We start from the raw sequence: 23,474 nt of genomic DNA on the forward strand, positions 1-23,474 counted from the left end.
TTCTCCTTGCTCTGATTCCTGAACAGACAAGATGTGAGAAAATCCCTGTCCCCATGCTGTCTCTACCGTATGGACTTTGTCTCCTGAACCATGAACCAAACTAAACCTTTCCTACCTTAAATTGCTTCTTCTCAGGTATTTGGGCACAGCCATGAGCAAGGCAATGAAGCTAGGAAGTGTCTTGGTTCAAGCCTAGGGGTTGATTTTGATTTAGGATATCTCACACCAATTTTATAAATCAAATTTTACCACATTTCCTTTCTTCACTATATTCTGTAGAAAATGTCCTACAGAAGCAATTTGCTGTGACCTGTCTCTCATTCAACACATAACTGCACAAAAATGGATGGGGTATTTTGAAATGGGGAATAGGGCGGGCCTGAGAGATCACTGATGTAGCATGTAAAAGTGACTTAGTGTGCCAACCTCCCATCATACACTCAAAGGCGTGTATGATCCTGAAAAATGTAGAAATGAGTCCCTTGGAAATGAATGGCATCAAGAATACTACTAAAGCCCCAAAGAGGAAAAATGTGTGGCTAAAGAGCAAGCATCTTTAGTATATGTGCTGCCGAAGCGAGCACAGCAAGCATCTTTAAACACCACCATCATCTGCAATGCCCAACAATCATGAACAGAGAAAGATGTGGCTGAATGTAAGAGTACATTGTCATGCATGGGGAAGAGTAAGGATAGATACACAGCAGAGATCACGGAGTGTCAACAGCCAGTTACCAAACAACATGGAAATGGTCCCCGCAATTAGCTGAACAAGATAACATCTATAGTTTCACATGAGAAATTTCAACAATTTTCTTGAGTCAACTAACTGTACAGCTAGGGTCCCAGAAGCAGGATGAACAACCTGGCTGAGCTTCTGTGGGATTTTTAAAAATTTTCTTCTTCCCACAAAGGGCATAGCCTCTTTATATGTATTTCATTGATAGATAGATATTATAAGTAAATGATTAACCTATTAAATAGGATAGCTTGGATCTTGAACAAGCCTTAAAGATCTATGTGTTCAAAGAGTGGCCCCCAGCCTGTGGCTGCACTGGAATTGGTGGAGCCTTTAGAGTGTCAGGTTTAGTTGGAGGAAATTAAGTACCTGGGGGCATTTCCTCAGAATGGATATCGGAACTGCAACCCTTTCCTATCTCCTTTGGCTCACTGACTGTCAACAAGTGAACAGAAACCTTCTATCATGTATTCCTACCTTGATGTACTAAGATGCTACGGACCTCAAGAAAAAGGGATAGACATTCACAGTCTAAAATCTCTGAAACCATGGGCCAAAATAAACTAATGAATTGATGATGCATATATTTCAACATGGTGACAGAAAGACGGCTGATATATTAGGGATCAAGTCCTCTTCTTCTTGCTCTACCCTTCTTCCTCCTCCTTTTCTTCAAACCTGTCCTCCTCTTCCTCCTCTTCTTATTTTGTTTTGAAGTTCAGGGATGAAACAAAGGGTCCTGTGTGTGTTAGGCAAGTATTCTATCTCTTCATTACATTCCTCAAGTTTACCTAATCACATCAAGAAAGAAAGCAGCAATAAATCATACCTTTGGTCCTCGAACAGAAAGTCCAGGTTCTCCCTTGAGACCAGGCATTCCAGGTCCTCCTCGGTCTCCCTGTCCATTTTAAATAACATTGGCAAGGCTCAAGGTTACATGAAGAACTACAGAAATGCATAGTCATAATAGACCGCCAATGTGTAAAAAGCTTAATGTGTCTGTCTCATCCTTCGAACAAATTGGAGAAACTCAACTGAAGACTTAATAAACCGGTCAATAAATGTTTCTATAGGTGTCTGGGGAAATCCACAAAATAATATGTGACAATTAGACTCAAATATTTAGATGTAAGACTGAGTGCATCTTTTCCTCCAGACTTTTGATTATAGATCCTTGTAGATTCTCCTGTAAATGTAGCAACAGTCTTACATGTGCTGAGGCCTGGGGACTGAGAGAAGGAACACAGGGTGACAAGGCAAGCTTAGTGTCAGGAATGAAGTCTGGCTTTGAGTCTGCTTATCTGTGCATATTTCTTAAGGATCTCCCCAAACTACACTTCTAGCTTACAAGTACCATCATAAGTGATATAAAACCATCATCAGTGTCATAAAAATACATATATATTTCTACTCCACAACTTTAAAAAGTGCCAAGAATATATACCTTTGGTCCAGATGGTCCAGGAATTGATGCTCCAGGCATTCCAAAGGGGCCCATAATGCCCGGTTCTCCCTGAGAAAACCAGAAAAAAACTGTTACATTTCAAGTAGAGAAACTATACAGTAATTATAGGAGGAAAAGAAAACAAGTATCTGCCCATTTCAGAATATTAAAACCGCTGTCTCTATAAGTATGAATGTGAAAATGATTGGAACATCCTTTGTAAACCACCACTGAAGTTATTACCCTGCAAGTTCTCAGTGCCTTTAGATAAATGTGTTCAATTAATTCCTGAATAGTAGGAATTTTTTATTTCTCATGTAGCTTTTTACTGGCTAATAAATATGAAGCAATCCATGATGCCCATGTTTTATATTGTACACCAAGAAACTTGTAGGGGAAAAATCTTGTATTTAATCATACAAATAGTCTCCAGCAGAAGTTTCACAGTCCGTGGCTAATTTATAAACCAATTTGTTTCCTTGCTTGTATTGTCATGGCTCCTGTTATATCAGGATTCCATTGTATGCAGTCTTTTTTAGAAGCAGAGATTACGTATTTTATTTTATAGTTGAATAGGGAAATTGAAACATCTTTCTCTCCCCTGCCTTCCTGCCCTCCCTCTATCAAGTTCTTCTGCCTCCATTTTCTCTAATATCGAGTTCCCAAGGCTCAAGTAGCAGAACGGTAATGTCTGTGTGTCACCTGAGTCTAGATCAGTGTTCCTCAAATACTCCTGCATACAGATAACATTTCTAAATATCCAGTGCCCAGTGACAAGCCCCAGAAATCCAGACCTCACAGCTCTAAAGGATGGGGGTCCAGGAATATGAATTTTTATTAGCAGCTCTGGGGATTCTGATAGAAGTGTGGCTAACACTCTTGGAGAGATTCTGTTCTAAAGCACTTGTTACTACACATCCCAAGGTGTTCAAAATGACCCATGGGGGTAGAGAAAGAAAATATCACAACTTAATGTATTTTCATTTTCCTACCCAAAAATTATAATAGTTTACAATATTTACAGAACATTAGCAAAATGGTTTATACATTAAAAATTGTAACTAAAAAAATGATCAGATTTGTATTGGAATGTGATCAAAACTTTACAGGCAGGTGTTTGTAATCATGGAAATTTGGAAACTACTGTTCCAGAATGAAGATGAGGAAATTACAAAGTGCGGGTCGAAGTCAGCGTGCCCTAGGTTTTGGCAGCCTTGAACTAAGACTAGTTTTCACATTTTCAAGCAGTTATAATCTAAGTGCCTACACAGCAAACTCAATTTTGCTTCTTGGCAGGCAAAGCTGAACTGTGTTCTATCTGGCCCTTTAAAAAAAACAAAACAAAACACAACAAAACAAAACTGGTAGAGGCCTAACTCAGAAACAACTATTTCTATGCTCTGCCTCAGTTCGTCCTTCAAGGATCTCAGCTCACTAGCTAACTCCTCCTTTGCCTGACCTATGAGTCCTTAAGTCTAAGTAGATGAGGTGGGTCATCCCAGTTTTTCTAGGAGGAACATGTTCATGCCCCCAGCTGACACCTCTGCTGTAGGAATTCTCCACAGCACAGCCTATTAACTGAGCACACAGCCTGTTGGGACTTCCTTCATGCCACAGCATGTGTGTGTGCATCCTTAAATCCAAACCTGTGGGTGTGTCACATGACACATGATTCACGCTCTGACAACAGATTAGCCCACATCCAATCCTCTACAAATGAGCAAAATGTTAGTCAGTTAAAAATTTCCACTAAAGACAGGAGAACAGCTCAGGTAAAGGCACTTGCTGTCATGCCTGACAATTTCAGTTAGATCCCCGCAATCCACATGGCAAAGGAGAAAACTGGCTTCCACAAGCTGTCCTCTGATTTACACACATACACGCCATGGTGCACACATATACATGCATACCATGTGCACACATGCACACACACGCACGCACACACACACACACACACACACACACACACATACCATGGCACATGTACACACACAAATACATAAATTAATAAACTTCACTAAAACCAGGGTTAAGGCAAAAATTATGTTTCTAGATTTATTACTTTTAAAATATGAAAAGGCTTTATTGTGTTTTAAAATATGGCAGTTTTTTCTTCATCTATAAAAATCCTCTATTAAAACATCAGATGTACTTTGAATAATATTAGCTACGACAGTGAAAAGTAATGCCTTATTGCTAATGCTAATAAAATATATTTCTTACACAGTGACAATTCCTTACAATGTGTTTCTTGAACTACTTTGTGGCCCTTGAGGAAACGTGGACCCCTGAGTCTGTCCCCAAGAATCTACTAAATCCAAACCTTTGTGACACAGGGCTGGGGTGGGGTTTGGGGCTGGGGGGAAGGGGATGACGAAGACACCTGACTTTCTAACAATGTCCCCACAACAGTGATGGGTATTGAGCAACATAACCAATCATAGTTCTACAGGCAATCGTGTTTTGTTGCTCTCTTATTTTGACGACACCAGTTTTCAAAACTTACTTTCTGAGGGCTGGAGAGGTAGATCTGTAGTTAAGAGCACTCGTAGTTCTTACAGAAGGCCTGGGTTCTGTTTCTAACATCAACATAGCCATGCCTAATGACAGTTCCAGGGATCAGATGCATTTGTCTGACCTCCATGGGTACGAGTCATATGGTATATGGTATACGGTATATGTGCATACATGCAGGCAAAATGTACACACGTAAAATTAATAAACCTAATAAAATCTCTAAAAGAAAGTTGCTTACTATTCACTTGGTTTTTAAATATTCTCACCTCTTTTTTTGATAACCTGTGTCTTTCTGGAGACATAGAGTCTCAGGATTACCATTCGAATTTGCTCACATCAACAACACCATGCTCTCACTAAGCCACTTCTTCCTATACCCCCTTAGTCTCCACTTCCCCCTTAGCACCCTGCTCTGCACAATTTGGACCACAGACCCTTATCTTCCATTTCACAGCATTGGTTTTTCTCTCAGAGTAACTCCTGCATCAAGCACTTACTGAATATCACAGACTGTAGAGAGCTGTCTTTGACTCTGTTTTGTCACCATTGCTCTGGTCATATAAGTGACTAGCTCTTATGGCTCAGAGCAGAGCAGGATGGGACAGGCCTTCCAAAGCTTCTCTTCAGTATGCCGGTCAATCAATGCTAGACTCACTGTTTAGCAAAATAACGTGGTGGAGAGGGATAAGCTAGGGCCCTACCTTTACCCCAGTCTCTCAACATTTGGTAATTCCTAGAGACGATTGGCCGTCTGATTGTCTCCCAGAAGCACAGATAGATACCTTGTGAGACTTCTTTATTCCATTCTATCATGGTCTGGATTGGAAAGTTGTCTAAAGACATTTTCCTCTGGGGTTTTTTTTTGTGTATTTGTTGGGAAGGAAACAAGTAATCAAATTTGAAGTGGAAATTTAATATCTATTAAAACCAGACACAATTAGCATGTCCTCGAAGCACAGATGAGAATATGAGAAACATACCTTTGGCCCTTCGGGTCCTGGAAACCCCCTCTGTCCTTGATTTCCTTTGCTCCCTTTCTTTCCTTCATCACCCTGACAGAATAATTACAAAAATACAGAGGTCGTATTAACACATCATCCTCCACGGCTCCCACATCAGAGCCAGGCTTTCAAACACCAGCTTTCAAGTGATCGGCGTGAGCACAGCCTTGCCACCCAAGGTTTGAGAAAGCTCCTCAAAAACCTGCTCAGTCTTTATCATTAATTCAAAACGATTTGATGTTCTTTACGCCTAAGTTCCAAGTCTTAGAGAACTTTTGTCTGAATTTGAGTCTTCTGCCCCGCTGTCCTGTGCACAGATGGTTCTGATACATTCGGTATTTCGGCAAAGAGATGGTTTTTATCCTGCCTCTCAATTTTCATGCTATTTCTGTTTAAAAACATTAAAAGAGACATTTTTCAAATCAAGGCCCCATTTCTTCCTCCGTGGGGAGTCTACTTCACTCTACAAAAAGACGGCTAATAATTTGGTTGGTAAGAAGATACTCAAGCAGTAACCTGCAGCAGAGCTGGAAACTGTCTCCTGCTGCTTCCCAGCATGGCTGTCCTCAGCAGTGCTCTCATGGCTGTGAAGAATTCTACTCCCTTCTACCAAGACCTCAACAGCATTAAAGTACTCTCTCTCTCAATAAGGCTGCACTGGGAGGCACTATATCCAGATGTGGGCCCAAGGCAGTGAAGGAATCTCTCCTTGGGCTTGCGGCTGAGATTGTAGGCACATTACTGGTACACCAGGTTTAGCCACAGTTTTCAAACAAATATCACAATCACATGGAGGGCTCGCTAGAGCACAGATTTCTAATTCCCCAGTCCAGAGTTTCCGATTTAGATTGTTTCTAACAAGGGCCTGATAATTTGCATGTCAAATACTCATGGGTGATGCTGGCCCCGCTGATCTGGAGACTGCACCTTGAAAGCCAATGAATCACATCCTAGCACATCAACAAAAGGATGCTCTATAAATCAAGGGGCCTCCCACTGCATCCACAATGATGCAATTAACTCCAGAGTGTTAATTGAATGTACCGATCCAAACATCTCAGAACACAATAGGTGCACGGCCACATGTCACTAACCACCAGCATTGCCCAAAGACAGCCTGGGCTGCATCATCTGGTGCTGTTACTATTTGTGCTATGCTCTCCTTGGTGACTGGGACATTTTGTCCCTGCTTTGTTGCCCATTCTCTTAGGTTTTCCTCACTCGGGGTTCACGTGCTCTTGTTTTTCTGAGGACTTTCTCCAGCCACCTCATATCCTAAGCCTCAGATCTTTCTCACTACCCTTCTCAATTTTCTCACTTCCGATTATTAATAGGCAGGTACTTCTAAATGCATCATGTTTTGAAAAATATTCTCCGTCTTCTTGTTTGAAGAAAAAGTTGATAGGTTCAAGTGGCTGAAATTGTACAGATATATTTAAATTTCAGTATCTCAGGATTAAGGGTTTGACTTTATACTTTTATAAGGCCAATTAGCTATATTTTAACGGAATTATAAATAGAATACTAGCAGTGTGCGGTGTGAATGATAACTCTGCCTAAGAACTACAGGAATTCTTGCACCTTTGAGGTGGTATGTTATGTTACTAAAGGTCTCATCCTATGGGAGAATTTATATCTTCTCATCTTGACATACAAAGATGTTATTAAAGTAGCATTTCTAGAGGGGATGATGTGAAAAATTGTCACTTTATTTACCTATTTGCTTTATACTAGGAATCCATTTCATGGTCTTGCCTGTGGTAAGTACATTCTCCCACTAAGCTACAAACCCTGTCACCCAGTTGACATTTAATAAGGTGATATGCCTTACTACTATGTGAAAGAAAGCCTATAAACATTTTAATAAACTTTATGTACTTTCAAATTCTAACAATGTGCCTTGTGGATTCTTTTCCTTCCTATGTTTTCTCTAAATATCAGTTGACCATTCATTGAGAAAACATGTGCTGAGTTCTTTATGCTGGAGCTTAAGATAGCTGTAGGAAAATAAAGATGAATAATATATACGTGCCTCCTTTCTCAGCCTCACAAGACAGTATTCGTGGTTTTAAGCAAGATGTAAACATGTTTAACATAGCAAGAACTTAAGTCAGATCGCTCTTAAATTGGCTCTCTTGACTGGGGACACACAGCCAGCTGTTTCCTGCAGAGCTGTCATTTGCATACCTTGGGGCCAGGCTGTCCTTTTCCAGGCATTCCTTCTGGGCCTCTTGTTCCTGGAAGCCCAGCTTCTCCCTGGAGGGAAGGACACCACTGCCTCAGTTGCTTCATAGGCGACAAAATGCAGAACCCACCTCGTATCTCCTCTCATTGCCAGAGAATTTGACTTGGACTACCCCCTAAAACACACCATACCTTCCTTTGGTGTCATCTCAAAATTTAGTTGGAGACTTATCAATGAATAAATTAACATTAAACTCCCCTTTAACCAGAGCAGCTGAAATACCACAGAGAACTCCCATCTCAGCCAATTTCCAAAGCGCTAAAGCTCACTTTCCTTTGACTCTTGGCTCACATTTAGTAGATTTTTTTTTAACAAGAAAGTCTTTCCACCTCACCATCTGCTATTTTTCAGTAGTTTTATTAAAAACTGAGTATTTCAAATGTCAACACAAAATAGTTCAGGACATCTTTACAATAAGCCTCAACTTCCCAGATGCATTTACAGACTCTCTCTCTTTTTTGGAGGTAGTTTTGTTTGAGATTAAACTGATGTGACTTCAAGAACCATGGAAGAAAGCGAAAATGCCCAGGTCAAAACACCAGCCAGAACTCAGAGCACATGGGGCAGCCAGACAGTGGAGCAATCTTTCTGGTGTAAAGAAAAAGAAAGGTCGTTCTTATAGACACTGTCCTGGTAGTTTAACCTCAGGTTCTGGAGGACCGAGGTGCTGGTGGGGTCCCACAGTTTTGACACTGATGATATATAAAAACATAAGATTACCTTCTTTCCAGAGGCCCCATCTTCCCCTGGGACTCCCGGCTGTCCCGGGAGCCCTACTGTGCCTGGCTCCCCCTGATGGATAAAAAATTTATTTCAATGACATGTCCTTAAAGTGTACCTCAATTTGAGGTATTGGCTATATCTTATAATGCTGAGAAATTCATCTGAACAAAGAAAGGTGATTAGCAACAAAACTTCTTAACTTTGGGCAAGTTACCTAATCCCTCTGTTTTTCAGTCTTTTTCCATGGGTTGAATTGTGACATCCTTGAAGAGTTGAATGTAGTTGGAAATAGGATCTTTATAAATATTATCAAGCTTAGACAAGGTTGTTAAGGTAAGTCCTAGCTCAGTCTGACTGGAATCATGATAGAAAGACAATGTGGCCCTGTTAAAAGAAGCAGAAACTCTGAAATATCAGAGACAAACAAGGAAGAGGTGCAGCAGCCACAGCCTGGGAGGGCAGAGAACTGACAACCATAGGGAAAAGCCAAGAATAGTCCAGGGAGGATTCTTCCTTGTACGGTTTATTTAAGGCATGGCTGTAAGATACCTTGATTTCAGACTTGTAGCCTCCAGAATTATGAGACAATAGATTTCTGGTTTTCCAGGACACTCTATCTATGCCATAGTCATACCAGTTCTGGGGAAAGAGCCTTTTATTGAACTAAAAGGGGGAATTGTGGAGAGAATATCATGTGTATTGGGTAGATGCCTCACCTGCCAATTAAAAAGTCTATGGCCTGTGGCTTAGGCAGGAAATGGAAGGAGGTACATCTGAGAGGAGAAAGAATTCTGGGATAGACTCAGGTGGGAGATTTGGCAGAAGATGTAATGAGACAGACACATGGTACCCAAGCACAGGTAACCAGCCAAGTGGCAGAATGTGTTCCAAATGGGTTTTCTTTAGTTATGATCTACTCAGAGAAGAGCCTAGTTATATGGCCAAAGTATTTGTAAATATATTTTGAGTTTGATTCTTATTTCTGGGAGCATGTTGCTGGGAGGAAGAAGCAGGACCTAACTTCTACAATTAAAATGTTGAGTCTAATGTAGCAATGCCATTAGCGAACACATCTAATGATTGAAAGCCTCTAGATCAGTGGTTCTCAACCTGTGGGGCATCCTGCATATCAGACATCCTGCATATCAGATGCTTAATCACAATATATAACAGTAGCAAAATGACAGTCATAGAGTAGCAACAAAATAATTTTAGGGTTAAGAAATGTCTTAAAGGGTCTCCACATCAGGGAGGTTAAGAACCTCTGCTTTAGGTGGTGATTCTTCCCAAGGTAGCAAGGCTCTCACTGGCTCTTGAGCCAAATCCCATTAAACTTTCAAAACTTTGAGGAACAGGGTCTCTATTTTATACAAAAATTTCAAAACAGAGAAAGAGACAAAAATCTACCCATTTTGATTTAAGCTATTCAGTTCATTCCTAGATGTGTAATCAAGAAAAGGGAAAACAGTTGACCAGAGACACTTCAATAAATGTTTGTACTTTGTAACAGTGAAAGTTTAGAAACAGCCAACATTTCTACCACCAGGAAACTGAATAAGTAAATTGTGGTGTCCTTGTACAAAGAAACAACTATTCAGACACCCTGTAAAGTGCATATTAGAGTAATTCTGCTGTGTGGAAAGAAGCAACATGTAGCTCAGAAGTAGTCAATGGTGGAGCAGGTTGTGGGAAGCAAGTCAATATACAGAAGTTAGGGAAGAGCAGAAGAGCAGTTTTAGAAAGAGTGTGTGCTGACTCTAATGAATCATGAATGCCTTTATTATCTTGGTTTCAATGAGAAAGCTTCAAGACCATCATTCATACGCCCAAATCTGTCAAAGTGTATATAGTAAGCATGTTTATTTATTATATGCTAGCAACGCTATGAATGGCTATTTCAAAAGGATGAAACACCCTCAATGAAAGATTAATTGACTGGAGTATTTTTAAAAAGAAAGCACCACGTGTACATTACTTAAACGAGTTTACCTTAAAAAGCTGTCTTTACCTAGAAAAGACTGGTTCAACATCTAAAAACCCTATTAATATATCAGGTTAACAGTGTAAAAAGGAAAAATTGCTACAACTATTTCAGTAGCCATTGAACTTGACTGAAATTTACTACTTATTTATAATGAATAAGCAATTTTTTAGTAAAAGTTGAAATAGAAGAGAATTTCCTTGACCGAAGGGAGTACTTTAAAGGTTTACAGAAGGTATCATGTACTTTTGTTTTTATTCAAATAATAAGATCATAGGTAAAAGAAAAAGTAAGAAATAATTCACTCAGAAATAGTGATTTCACAGAGTGACTTCATATAAGGCTCAACCTGCCAAAAATTAAAACAAAGCAAGTGCCTCTCCAATAGCCTGTAGTAGCTAGTCAGAAGTTGTTGGAAAGAGAATAATTCAGAGAATGATTCATACTGCCAAGATTTCTTTGGGGACCTTGGGAATGACCTTATGGGGTAGAAGTGAAAATATTTTCCTGGAAAGCTAGAAATCCTTACCCTATGGTTGGAAGAACTCAATAGCTGGTCTGTAGATTTGATAAGACACTTTATCAAATTTGACAAGCAAACCTGATCCTAAAATGTGTTAGAATGACCAATAACCAAGAAAGATAAGAATATTCTTTTTGTTATGCGATGTTATGTTTTCCCCCCTTGAAAAAGGTTTTTATGTATTCCAGATTGGCCTCTAACTTGCTATGTGGCCCCAAGGATGACCCTGACTGTCTGATTCTTTTACCTCTGCCTCCTGTGTGCTAGAATTGCAGACATGTGCTACCACACAGGTTTATATGGTGGTGGGGACTGAACCCTGAGTTTTCCATGTATTAAGCAAGTACTGTATCAATTGAGCTGTATCTCCAGTGATAAAACATATTTTAAATTAGGCAGAATGAAGACAGGAAGGCAACAGTGCATAGAAATACAAATAGACACAGGAAACAGAATAGAGAGGCCTACACACTGATTATTATTGACATATACAGTTAAACTGATACAAGATATGGGGGCCATTACAAACCAGTGTGGCAAAAATGGTGTTTGAAACAATAAAACAGAGACACATTGTCAATATAGGGAAACCCAGATTCCCCATACTGACCCCCATCCATACACACAAAGCTAAAATCCACGTGGGTAAGGGACCACTTTAAAACGTAAAGCATAAAATTTTCAGAAAACAAAGTGAGAATACTTTCATGACTTTCAGGTGTTTTAAAATAATATTTTAAAAGCACAAGACATAAAATGAGAGAAACACATCAAACTGTCAAACTACACACTAAAAGGATATATGTCAGTTACAACCTAGGGCAAGCTATTTGTAATCCTGCCAACAAAGCTCAGTATGCAGACGTAAAGCTCTCTAACAGTGAAAACCAGCATAATGTACTGAGGCTCCATAGGAGCCTACAGAGGAAAGCTGAAGGTCCACTGAGCACATGAAAAAGCTGTTCATTTAGTTTCCAGGGAATAAAGATTAAAATGATGAAATGTATCTCTGTATATTTCATATTTTCCTGTTAAGATGAGGCTATACTGTGGATAAGAGGTGACGTGGTGTCTACATGAGACAGGATTCCTACAGCATCCAAACCAGGGACTGGGGGTTCTGGAACTTAACAGTTGCACCTCTGTGTGGTTTTGTACAAGTCTGGATTACACAAAAGAAAATGTGGTATGTATGAGGTAGAATGTAAGTGAGGCGGGAGAAGCTACAATGAGAATGAGCAACTGGAACTACAATTGCTAACAGTTGTTAACTGCAATAAGCAGGGGAGTGAGTAAACATGAAATGAGATACTCTCTTAAAGTGAAGTTCTTAAGTGAGTAAATATTTAAATGTATTTAAACATTTAAGACTACTGAAAAAACTGGAATTTAAACCTAGGTAGTCTAACTGATGATCCTTCTTAACATACTGGGGACTGTCTCTCTAAATTGACATGTAAATTGTATACTGCATGTGTATACATGTACACATATGTATATCTATATCTCTGTGTATACATATATCATACTTAGCACTTAGCATAGTATATATTATATCAAAGCCATGCAAAAATGACATCTTTTATTGCTTTATTAATACACTAATAATAATGATGATAATTATAATACAATGTTAGGATCTTTTGGGATCATCTCTTTATATGTATATTCTTGCTAAGCTGACATCTGATATATTCTACTATCCAAATATTTATTAGACTCTTGTCAATGATAGCCAAACAATAGAGAAGTTCAAAGCTCAGAGTAGCTCACTAGAGTCTATATACTGTCACGTTAAGTACAGAACCTGCGAAGGTTACAGGAAGTCGCAATTCATCACTACAGCAGTATTTGAGGTACACCACGTGGTCAAAACTGACATCCAATAACAAACGAGATGAACAAGGTCCCTACCCCCAGGGAAGTATGAGTTTCATAACAACTGCTTCCAACAGAAACACCAAAAAAAAACCTGAAAAAATAATAATTGTACTTTTCTTCCTAGTCACATTTTAAGTTAAGAGAAACAAGGTGTATACATTTAGATGGTGGATGCATGTTCTTCCTTACATTCAGGAAGCCTTACACTGTGTAATGTAAACGGCTTAGTAGCATCTTAGAAGCAATCAACTCACCTTTGGACCCTGTATTCCAATTCCCATTGGTCCTCTAGGCCCTGTGGGTCCCATCCGGCCTACTTCTCCCTGGGAGGAAAAAAATGTATTTAAATGTTGAAGCAAAATAAAAGTAAATCATCCCTGCCTTAGATTTCCTCAGAACTTTTGTATATCAAAAACATGAAATGATCATATCTACTTAATTCACACACAAAATCACATGTATAGACATGGTGCTAGTTACATGTGAAGTCCCTTCAGTTACATGGATTTTATTGCATTTGACTTAAAATATAGGCATGTAGTAGATACGTGTAGGAACACCTTGAAAAAATTGTTAGATTATCTAACAGTTAAACATACACAGGGGGAGCCCGGGTGATCTCTGGCCAAGAGCAACAATCAGAGACCATCCTGAGTCCTCATGATGAGCCCCAAGTAAAACCTCAAGTGAGACACAGCTATAATCTCAACACTAGGGAGGCACAGACACAGGGTGATCCTAAGTGTCAGAGACTAACCTGATGTACATAGAAAGATCTCTTCTTCCCCTACACCTCCAAAAACAAACAAACGAATAAATCTAAAGGGTATAAATGGCATCTTTCTTATATGTGTGCTCCAAGGTGAACAAGCATCTCTGAGAACTTTCTTATTTATTTATTTATTTATTTATTTATTTATTTATTTATTTATTTATTTAACAATGAATAGTGATTCTTGAAAATCTATGGATGGTAACTAATTACATAATAACTGCCTCTCCTCAAGGGATGAAAAGGGATTCCAAACTAAGGGATAATCTGATTCCAAAGTTCAAGGTAAACTTTACTTTTTAGATTATTCTGTCTCCATCTTTTGAAGACTCTGGAACTTGAACCCACTGTGGGAACACTGGTGAGAATACAAGCCCACCAGCCCAGAGAAGGTTGCCTATTTGCACTGCTAGAATACAGTTTCAATAATTAAAAATATAAACAAGATATAAATAAAGGTTAGGCAGGTAAAAGCATCTTAAAGCAAGAAGAATATTAGACTTTCTAAGTCATTAATAATACCAGTATCATTTGGCATAAAATGTTCTGATTTTCAAGTCAATTCCATCTGTTCTTTTGCAGAGTCATAGAAAATTAATCATAAATGACAATTATGCTATAAATGTACTAAATATCTCTGTCATTTAGAAAATTACCTTAGGACCAGGTGAGCCTTGTCCTGGGGGTCCTTGTGGACCAGGTGGACCAGTTGGACCTTGGATCCCCTTCAGAATAAAAGTTTTAAATGTTAGTGAAATTATGACATGGAGAACAGTCTTGTGACTTTTAAAGTGACATTAGAAATTAGCAAGACAACTGGAAGCTTCTAATCAAATCCCATTGCTTAAACCCCAATGCATATCCTTTCCTTCTATGATAGTAAGAGAAATTTAATAATTTTTAGCCCACATAAATAATTGGAATAAATTTCATGCTTCCAGTAAGCAATAGGATTTGGGAGGTAGTAAGAGGCCAATCTCTATGAGTTTGGGGCCATCCTGGTCTATACAGCGAATTCCAGACCAGTCAACACCTACATAATAAGACCCTGTCTCAAAAAACAGAATCAAAATACATGCTTCCTCATCCTCGTAGAGAGTCAGGTGTGGTTGAATGGGCTAGATTGTGGCTGTTAGGGTGTGGATGTGGAGTGATGTATGCAAGTTCTCATTAATTCAAAAAAAGAAGTACTCTGTCCTTCTCTTCTTCCTGTGGCTAGAGTCAAGCCATGTAGTAGTCTTGTACCATGTAGATGAAGAAAGCTTCCCAGGGAGACAGATAAACAAGAATAAAGTTGCCTGTACCATTGACAACCCCGATGAACACAGCATCTGCCCCAGCTTGCAATTTTCAATATAAGAAGGGAAATTCCACAGTGCTAAACAAATTCACTGCATACAGAAAAGCTTATTTCATCTTTGGATGCAATGACGTTAAAGACATGATCTGGACTCTAAACAGCAGCTGACAGACATGAAGTGAGACATGTTTAAATACACAACTCCTCATTGCACTGTACAGGTAAATTGAGGTAGAAGAACATAGAGCTTACAGACTTCTTTTCTGGAGAAATTTCTCTAGATTACAAGGAGCATTCTTTGTAGAGGGTGGGAAGGGGTTTGGTTGGGACATATTTTACTCTGACCCAGAAGGAAGACTTCAATGAAGACACTTGTACTTTGACTTTTGGTTTGAGGAACACGGGGGACCATCTCAGTCCTGAGAAACCTAAAATGACCTGTGGTAGCTCAAAGAGGCTAGACTGGAATCATCCTGTGTACCCAGAATTTGTCAGAGCTGAGGTTTGTCAGAGTTTACTGTTGATGAAATGCATTACAAGTAGGAGGCAAGGGTGGCCTGCAACTATTTTGAATCTTGTCCAGGTGACCAAGAGGGCAAAACAACTACAGCAGAAAGAACGAAGCTTCAGCAAAACCAGGCTGATAGGAAGTGCAGCAGGAGAAAGGTTTCCACCCATAGCCTAGGAGAAATGGACAAAGGGGTAATGAAAGAGATACAAAGGTGAGAGGTCAGAGCATGTCCCCCAAACCCTGACAGCACAGACCGTGTACCACACAAATGACCTAGAAAACCTTTCACGTTCAACTGCCAAGACTCCCTCCATCTCAGCCTAGAAGAAAAGAGAACCTGTCATCCCCTCCAGCCGGTACCAGATAATGAAGATTAGGAGACAGTTAATAGTCACCAGGTATGTTTCTGTTTCTCTTCAATCAGATACAACATTAAATTTGATTTTTGCAGCAGGCAGTGATCTTACAACTACCACTGTCTAAAAGTGATCCAAAGACTCTGTGCTCAGCTGGAAACTTCATTAAGTGGCAGGAAAGAGAAGACATGGCTCCCACTGGGGGAAAATTATTAAAGGCTATCAAGAGGAAAACAATAAAATTATGCTTGCTTGCATCCCACAAACTGTAACAGTAGAAACAGTGTTTACAAAACACATTAGCTGATGCTTATATAATACAAAAACGTCATCCCTTTTGCTCCAGTTAGATAATATAGCTGCTTGTTCATTTTTAAAATATAAACACTGGGGTTGGAGACTTGGCTCAGTGACCAAGAGTACTTGCTAATCTTACAGAATATTTAAGTTCACAGTCCCCAAATGGCACTGACAATCATCTGTAACTCCAGCTCTAAGGAATCTGATGCCTTCTTCTGTCCTCCACAAGTAATGAGCCTGCCTATAGTGTACAAACATACATGTAGGCCAACACTCATACACATAAAATAAAAAGCAAATGCCATTCCTTTCCATATGATTGATGAGTCTGAGTAGTCCACATAATTTAGGGGAACTACAGTAGTTCTAAGAAGCAACTTCTCTAACTTTTACAGCTGCCCGAAAGTAACATTCAATGAACAAGGAACAAAATACCATAGCATGTACATGGAGCATGTGTGCCTATATGTATCTGTAGAACCATATACATATATGTATATGATTACTTATAGTCTATTTCACTCTGTGAACCATGATCAAATCTCTAAATATATAATGAAATTTGCAGACCATCCAAAGAATGTTGACCATGGATCGCTAGAAACAGATTTTCCTCATAAATAGATGAGTGGAGAAATATATTCCTATAGCAAGTAATGCAAGGAGGAGTGATGAACACAAGAGTGTGCTAGATTAAGCCTAAGAATGGAATTGAAAGGCTGAATGAACAGAGATTAAATAAGTAGTATTGATGCCATTTCTCTTAAAACACTAAGTAGTTCTTTCTTTGTGCAGAGAAGGTTACAAACACTACACTCGATTACTTCTCCCACCCACTGAGGGTCAGCCCCATAAAGGCATTTTGCCTTTAAGTTTTTATTATTTTCTTTTGTAATGAAGAAAGAAATAGAACCTTTAAAAAAACTAACAAAATAAATAAATGACAATCTCCATCAAGAGCTGGCATCAAAGGAAACAGGAGTCCAGGAATCCACGAGTGGGAGGTTCAGAATCCACAGACCATCTGGCCAGACTGGTCTGTCTTTGAACTCATCTGAGTCCCAGATTTGTATCCCCAACAAACCACACAATCCAGGATGTAACAGCCCTGCCAGCATCTCAGGACCAGAAGGGATCCCCGCAGGGCCCAGCAGACAAACTGCAGTCTTGTGAGTCAACCTGGCCTCATCAGTAGCCAGAAGGCCCAGCTCTTAATTATTACCTCAGTACTTAGTCTCAGAATGACCTTGATGCACCTTAATTCTCCTAGTGTCTTAGACTGGGAACTCTGCCAAATGTGAGTAGCTGAGAAAAGAAGTAGTCGCCAACCTCACTGTTTCTTGGGATGACAAATATACAGTAATAATGATAAAGAAGTCTTAGGAATAAACTTGACCTTACAGGTCAACAATGAGATTTGGAATTACCTCACTTTCAAACCTTTTACTTCCCTCGTCACTCGAGGTCAAGGAAGTACTATGAAGTCTCCAGGCAACATCACAAGTCAAGCCGTAGCCATAAATTTCAATCCAATGTGCTTGCCACTTTGTAACTAGGGCAATAAATCTGTATTTGCTGGGGGCTTTGATTAAATGAGAGTGTATGGCTAAAGGCAGAGAGTGAACAATAGCAGATAGCGCTGATGTCCGGGCTCCACACCATTTACAGTTGACAGTTTTCCAGCTTCCCCAAGTATTAGAAGATTTTTGAAGCAGGTCTAGCTCTAAGCATGTGGACATCTTTCCCTTTTTCTGACTATAAGGGGCACCATGTCCTTTATAAACAAATCCCATCATGGGCTGCTTCTATTTGGGATGGATGTCTTTAAATTAAGTTATCACATTTGATTCTGTTACTTATTTAAATTGTAATGCTATAGCTAGGTAGGTGAATGGTTGGGGGTGGGAGGTGGGGTGAAACAAAAACATGGCACATAACTTACTTTTTTTTTTACTCCCTCAAAGTTCTAAAATTATAATAGCCTTGTGATACTATTTTACCCTTTCCTGCATATTCTGAATGTAAACTCCACTGGAACTCAGTTGCCAAGGGAACACTGATTCTTGTTGGCCTTGCCTAAACATGGGACTGGAATGAAATGTTTGGGGCCAGCGCAAAAGAAGCAAATATGGCTTACCTGCTCGCCTTGACTTCCAATGCCAGGAATACCCGCTGGTCCCTGGGGTCCCACAGGTCCCAAATCCCCCTGCCAAAATATAAGTAGAAAAAGCTTCATTTACCCATGGCTTGATAATCTAGAACTGACCTAGATTAAAATTTATCTTGATACTTTTAACAAAGTCAACATGGAAAAAATTCAATCTTCTAATCCTTTCTATAATCTATAGTCCAAATCTACCAAAATAATTAGTGATATATTCAATTTTTGTCTAAATTGTTTATCTTTAATGAAATGTGTATTATCTATTTTAGTTTTGACATTATAATATAATTACATCATTTACCCTCTCCCTGCCCTGCCTATCTCCTCATATACCCCTCCTTGCTCTCTTTCAAATTTATGACCACTTTTTATTAATCGTTGTTATAGACATATATGTATATGTCTATATGCATACACACATATGCATATGTGTATGCATAAATATATATGCACATGTCTATATACATATGTGTATATGCATATGTATATGCATAAATATTCCTGAGCATATAAGAACAACCTAAAATTTGTAACAGTTTACATTTAATAGCCATCGCCAGTCTCTTACAACCCAAACCATCTAAAGTTATTATAAAGATTAAAATATTTCCTTAAGAATGATACTTAAAAGTATAAAATTAGTAAATTGTGATGAGATTTGAGAGTCAAACTGAATAAAAGTATTTTTAAATTCTTCCAATAATATGTCAAAAATTAAGTATGAAAGACAGCAAAATGAAAGAATTGAAGAAACTTCTCTGAGAAAACTAAATCGAAGTTGCCAGGGAGAACAGGTATGGTGGCACATGCCTCTAATCCTAGCACCCAGGAAGCTGAGGCAGGTGGATATCTGTGAGTCAGATACCAGCCTAGTCTATATAGCAAGTTCCAGGCCACCCAGAGCTGCATAGTAAGACCCTGTCTCCAAAAATGGTTATGTGTGTGAAGAAACAGTATTGACCATTCATTTCACAAGTTTTCCTATAAGGTTTTTTGAGTGCTCATTGTATGGCAGGAACACAGGTCAAACATGGGAAACATAGGTCCAAACAGCCCCAAGTTTCCCTCCTCAGTAGAGCTTACACAATGATTAAGGATGGGTTAAAAGCATACTATTTTGAACTGTGATCAATACTTAGGAAAAGTCCCTAAGCAAGGGGCACATGACAGCTCTAGAAATGCTGGCAGGATGGCTTCCTTGATGAAAAGGAAGGTAGAAATACGAGTTAAGGATTTTGGACAGAACAAATCGTTAGTGGAAGGATAATGACTCGCTGAATCAGAAACAGCAAAGAGACAGCACGGGTGAGATGTCTGTCAATGAAGACAACTTCAGCCAATGATGTCAGAGAAGAATGGCAGTGAGCCTGGTAGAAGCATCAACAGGGACTGACATGGTGGTAAGGACACTGGATCTCCTGGAGAAAGAGAGGAACTAGGGATCAGTTTCAGGCAGGAGAGTGGATGACTTAGAAGGACTCCAAGGGACACTATATGGCATGTGCCAGCTCATGGTCCTAGGTTTCTTATGAAGTAGAGATAACAGGATTTGCTCCAACTGGGAAAGATCAAGAAAGAAGCAAGGTTGGAGGGGGTGGGGTGATACCTGGAGCTCAATTTCAGACTTTCTAAATTTGAAAAGCCTAAAACTGACATCTAAGTGAGGATACTAAGTGGGAGAGAATTAGACTAGGGATTTCAATTGGAGGGCCCTCAGAATATTGACAATAATAATTAATACCATGCCTGGGTGACTTTACCAAGAGATGGAGAGAGTCAGAATCAAGTCCTTCTAGAACTCCAGCCTTCAGAGATAAGTGAAATGGAACCAAGAAGAGGACTAAGAAGACCATCCAGAGACCAAGAAAAGAGAGAGCTTCAAAAGGGGTGGGGTCGGTGTGCACTACTATTAGGTCAAGTATGCCTACTGAGAACTATTCTGTTGAGCAGCGTGGACAAATAAGTCTGTTTCAATGGCAATGATATTTAGACTGCATCAGGGTGAGCAAATGTTTTTGGTCAGGGTATTTGTAATAGAACTTAAGGCCTCATTGTAATTGAACTTAAGGCCTCATTCATGTGAGGCAAGCTCTCTCTCACTGAGATATTTTTTATTTTGATATACAAGCTCTCAAGGTTGTTCTTGTTAACCTTGAGCTTACTCCATGGTCTGGTCACATTTTGAATTTGAGATCCCCCTGCCTAAGCCTCCAGAATAGCTGTAAGTACAGGCCTGTACCTCCATGCCCAGTTAGCAAACCTTTTCTTATAAGATTACATAATGAATCTTGAAAGCCAAAACGAGGTCAGTTTTATAACTAAAAGTTGCTGCTTTAGTGGCGTACAAACAGCCATAGGTAAAAGTTAAATGACCAGGTGGGTCTGTGCCAGTAACATTTGGTTCAAAAGATAGGCAGGCAACTTGGGCTAAATAGTTACTTATAAACAAAATCACATAATTGGACCAGGCTTTCTATAAATTAAAGTATGTTAAACTTGTGTCAAGGCATGCCCTAGAATAAAAATGTGTCCAGTTTAGATTCATAGATAGACTGCTCTGATTAAGAACTTGATTTCTTCTCCAGGGGGCTGTGAACTAAGTGGGTTTCATGCCTTGTCTAATTTAATCATCTGTATAATGCCTTGCTGTGTCTCTACTTCCCAGTTGACCTTCAAGAATCCCCACCATGTCCCATAACTTGAGATGTGTCAGATGACAGTAGTTTCAAGTCTGTTGACTCCAGAACCCAACTCAAAACCAACAATCTGCAAATAGCAAAGAAATCAGCGACTCCCTTTATACCGAGTTTCCAATTAAATTCCTAAGCTGTCGTCAGTGTTTGTTCTAGCACTATGCATAATAGCTAAGTTATGAAACCAATTTAGATGTTTAAAAGCATAGAATAGGTAAAAAAGAATGTGGTACATATATATAATGCAACCCTTTCAGCTGTTCAGGATGAAGTTACATCATTTGTACAAAGAAATTTTGGTTGTGAGCCTATCCTTTAACAGCTCGCTAAAGCCCCCCAGTTTCTTAAAAAATGGAAGCAGCTAGGTCATCGAGATGGCTCAGTGGCTAAAGGTACTTGCCCCCCAAGCCTAACTACCTGAGTTTGATCCATGGAACCAATGTAAAGGTGGAAGGAAGAACCAGAACCAATTCCACAAAGGTGTCCTCTAACCACCACATGGGGTAATTAATAAGTGAAGAATGATTTTTAAGTGAATACACTGGAGAAAATAATGCAAAAAGAATCAAGATAGTCTTGGATAGAGAAATATTGTATGTATGTTTCCTAAAATCTGGTATATATGACCTGAAAGAGCAAGCACAACTGTTGTGGAAATAAAGGAAACTACTGGAAGGGAGAGAGGAGGATTATGGGAAGGAAAATATGCTCAGCATACTGTGTGTGTGTGTGTGTGTGTGTGTGTGTGTGTGTAAATATGAAAATGTCTTTATATTACATAGTATGATATAAACAATTCAAAACTTTATTAAAGAAAATAAATAAATAAATAATTTCTTAATTCTAATTCTAATTTTTTAACCAATCATTTATTTGTGAACCCTTAAGATAGGAGTATTGCTTTGTCACCTGAGTCACACACCAAAGTTTCTGAACCTCATGTTTTACTTAAAACAATAGGAGAAGAAAAAAATCTAGTAAAGGGAAAGGGGACAGAGTTGGACGTGTAAAAGAACAACAAATAAAAGCTTTGCTATGTGATGGTGTGCAGGTATTTCAGGTTTCTTTTTATGAACTCCAGATGTTAACACATAAATACCATGCCCCAGTAACAGCTAGAAGGTTAATTCACTGGTCTCACAACCTTCATGTTCTCATAGCCTCAAAGGAAAAAAGAAAACTTTGTGCATTTCTAAAGTATTTGCAGCTGTGGTTACACCTGGAGCTAAGCTATTTGAACCAAGAATTATATTAGATATTAAATTTGTATGAATCATTGTTTATGATTATTTTTGCTAGTTAGTTCAAAGAGAATATACTACGTATGCTTGAAACCTAACACTTGAGATAATCTTACCAGTTGTCCTTCTAATATAAACAATATAATGACATGCTTAGAGGTTAACAGATAAAGAACTCAATTGGTATGAGGTCACTAGTTTTTGCATGTATCTCTTTTTATATTTATGTTAATATTCTCTGAAGATTTCACACAAGAATATTATACCTATTGTTATCCCATCTTCTCTCCCATCCAATTGCTCCTGAGTCCTCTACTCCCTCTAAAATTCATGACCTCTTCTTTAAATTATATATGTGTATGTATGTGCATGGGGGTGTGTGCACATGCTGTGAGTTTGTATAGATGTGTGTGTGTGTGCATGTGTGCGCATGCACATGCACACATGCCTGAGAACATTATACATATACATACACATATGTAGCATATAGCACATATCTCCTCCCTCTGGAAACTTTCCCTTCCCATTGCTCTTTAGGTAGTTTCCATCACCAGCTTCAGTTCTACTCCCAGCTAGGATTGGGTAGTGAGGCTATGGAGCTAAATGGGAGTCGCAGACCACAAACACCTGACAATGCCATGGACCAGCAGAGTCAAATAAATACTGTTCAAATTTCAAGAATAGGTCAGATACTGACTAAACTTGGTATATTGTCTGAAACTGAGTGCTTCTACTTTTTCTCAACCAGTCATAACTCATCCAAGCTCCATTTTCCCATAAGTGCTAGAGAAGACCCATTAAAATGCTCAATCATAAAATTATCTCGACTCCTGAAAGCATCCAATCCCAGCTTGTGCTTTTGTGAATGTTCCCCAAACCACACAACACAAGCCCAAAGTCTATGGAAAGCCTAGCCCTGCATCTTTGTCCTAAGTTGTTACTGGTTCCATCACCATAGGTCTCCCTCAATACAGCGAGCCAATAACCTTTACCTAACCTTAGGCAGGCTCTGAGAGTTCCTGACAAAGGACAGCAAACCTACTTTTCTTAAATGATTCCCTTACTCTAGCCCAATTTAAAAGT

General features: G+C 39.1%; 1 protein-coding gene across 1 annotated transcript in view; it reads right to left on the reverse strand.

Annotated features, from left to right (window-relative positions):
* Col28a1 (collagen type XXVIII alpha 1 chain) overlaps positions 1-23,474 on the reverse strand; it is a 165,096-nt gene that overhangs the window by 86,120 nt on the left and 55,502 nt on the right. Inside the window, 8 exon segments of the mRNA NM_001431719.1 lie at positions 1,569-1,637; positions 2,184-2,252; positions 5,681-5,752; positions 7,889-7,957; positions 8,667-8,738; positions 13,309-13,377; positions 14,483-14,551; positions 18,431-18,499. Of these exon segments, the coding sequence (NP_001418648.1) occupies positions 1,569-1,637; positions 2,184-2,252; positions 5,681-5,752; positions 7,889-7,957; positions 8,667-8,738; positions 13,309-13,377; positions 14,483-14,551; positions 18,431-18,499 (558 nt within the window).

The sequence above is a fragment of the Rattus norvegicus genome, chromosome 4 (genome assembly GCF_021556685.1).
Source record: "Rattus norvegicus strain SHRSP/BbbUtx chromosome 4, alternate assembly SHRSP_T2T, whole genome shotgun sequence".
In the NCBI taxonomy this organism is placed as follows: domain Eukaryota; kingdom Metazoa; phylum Chordata; class Mammalia; order Rodentia; family Muridae; genus Rattus; species Rattus norvegicus.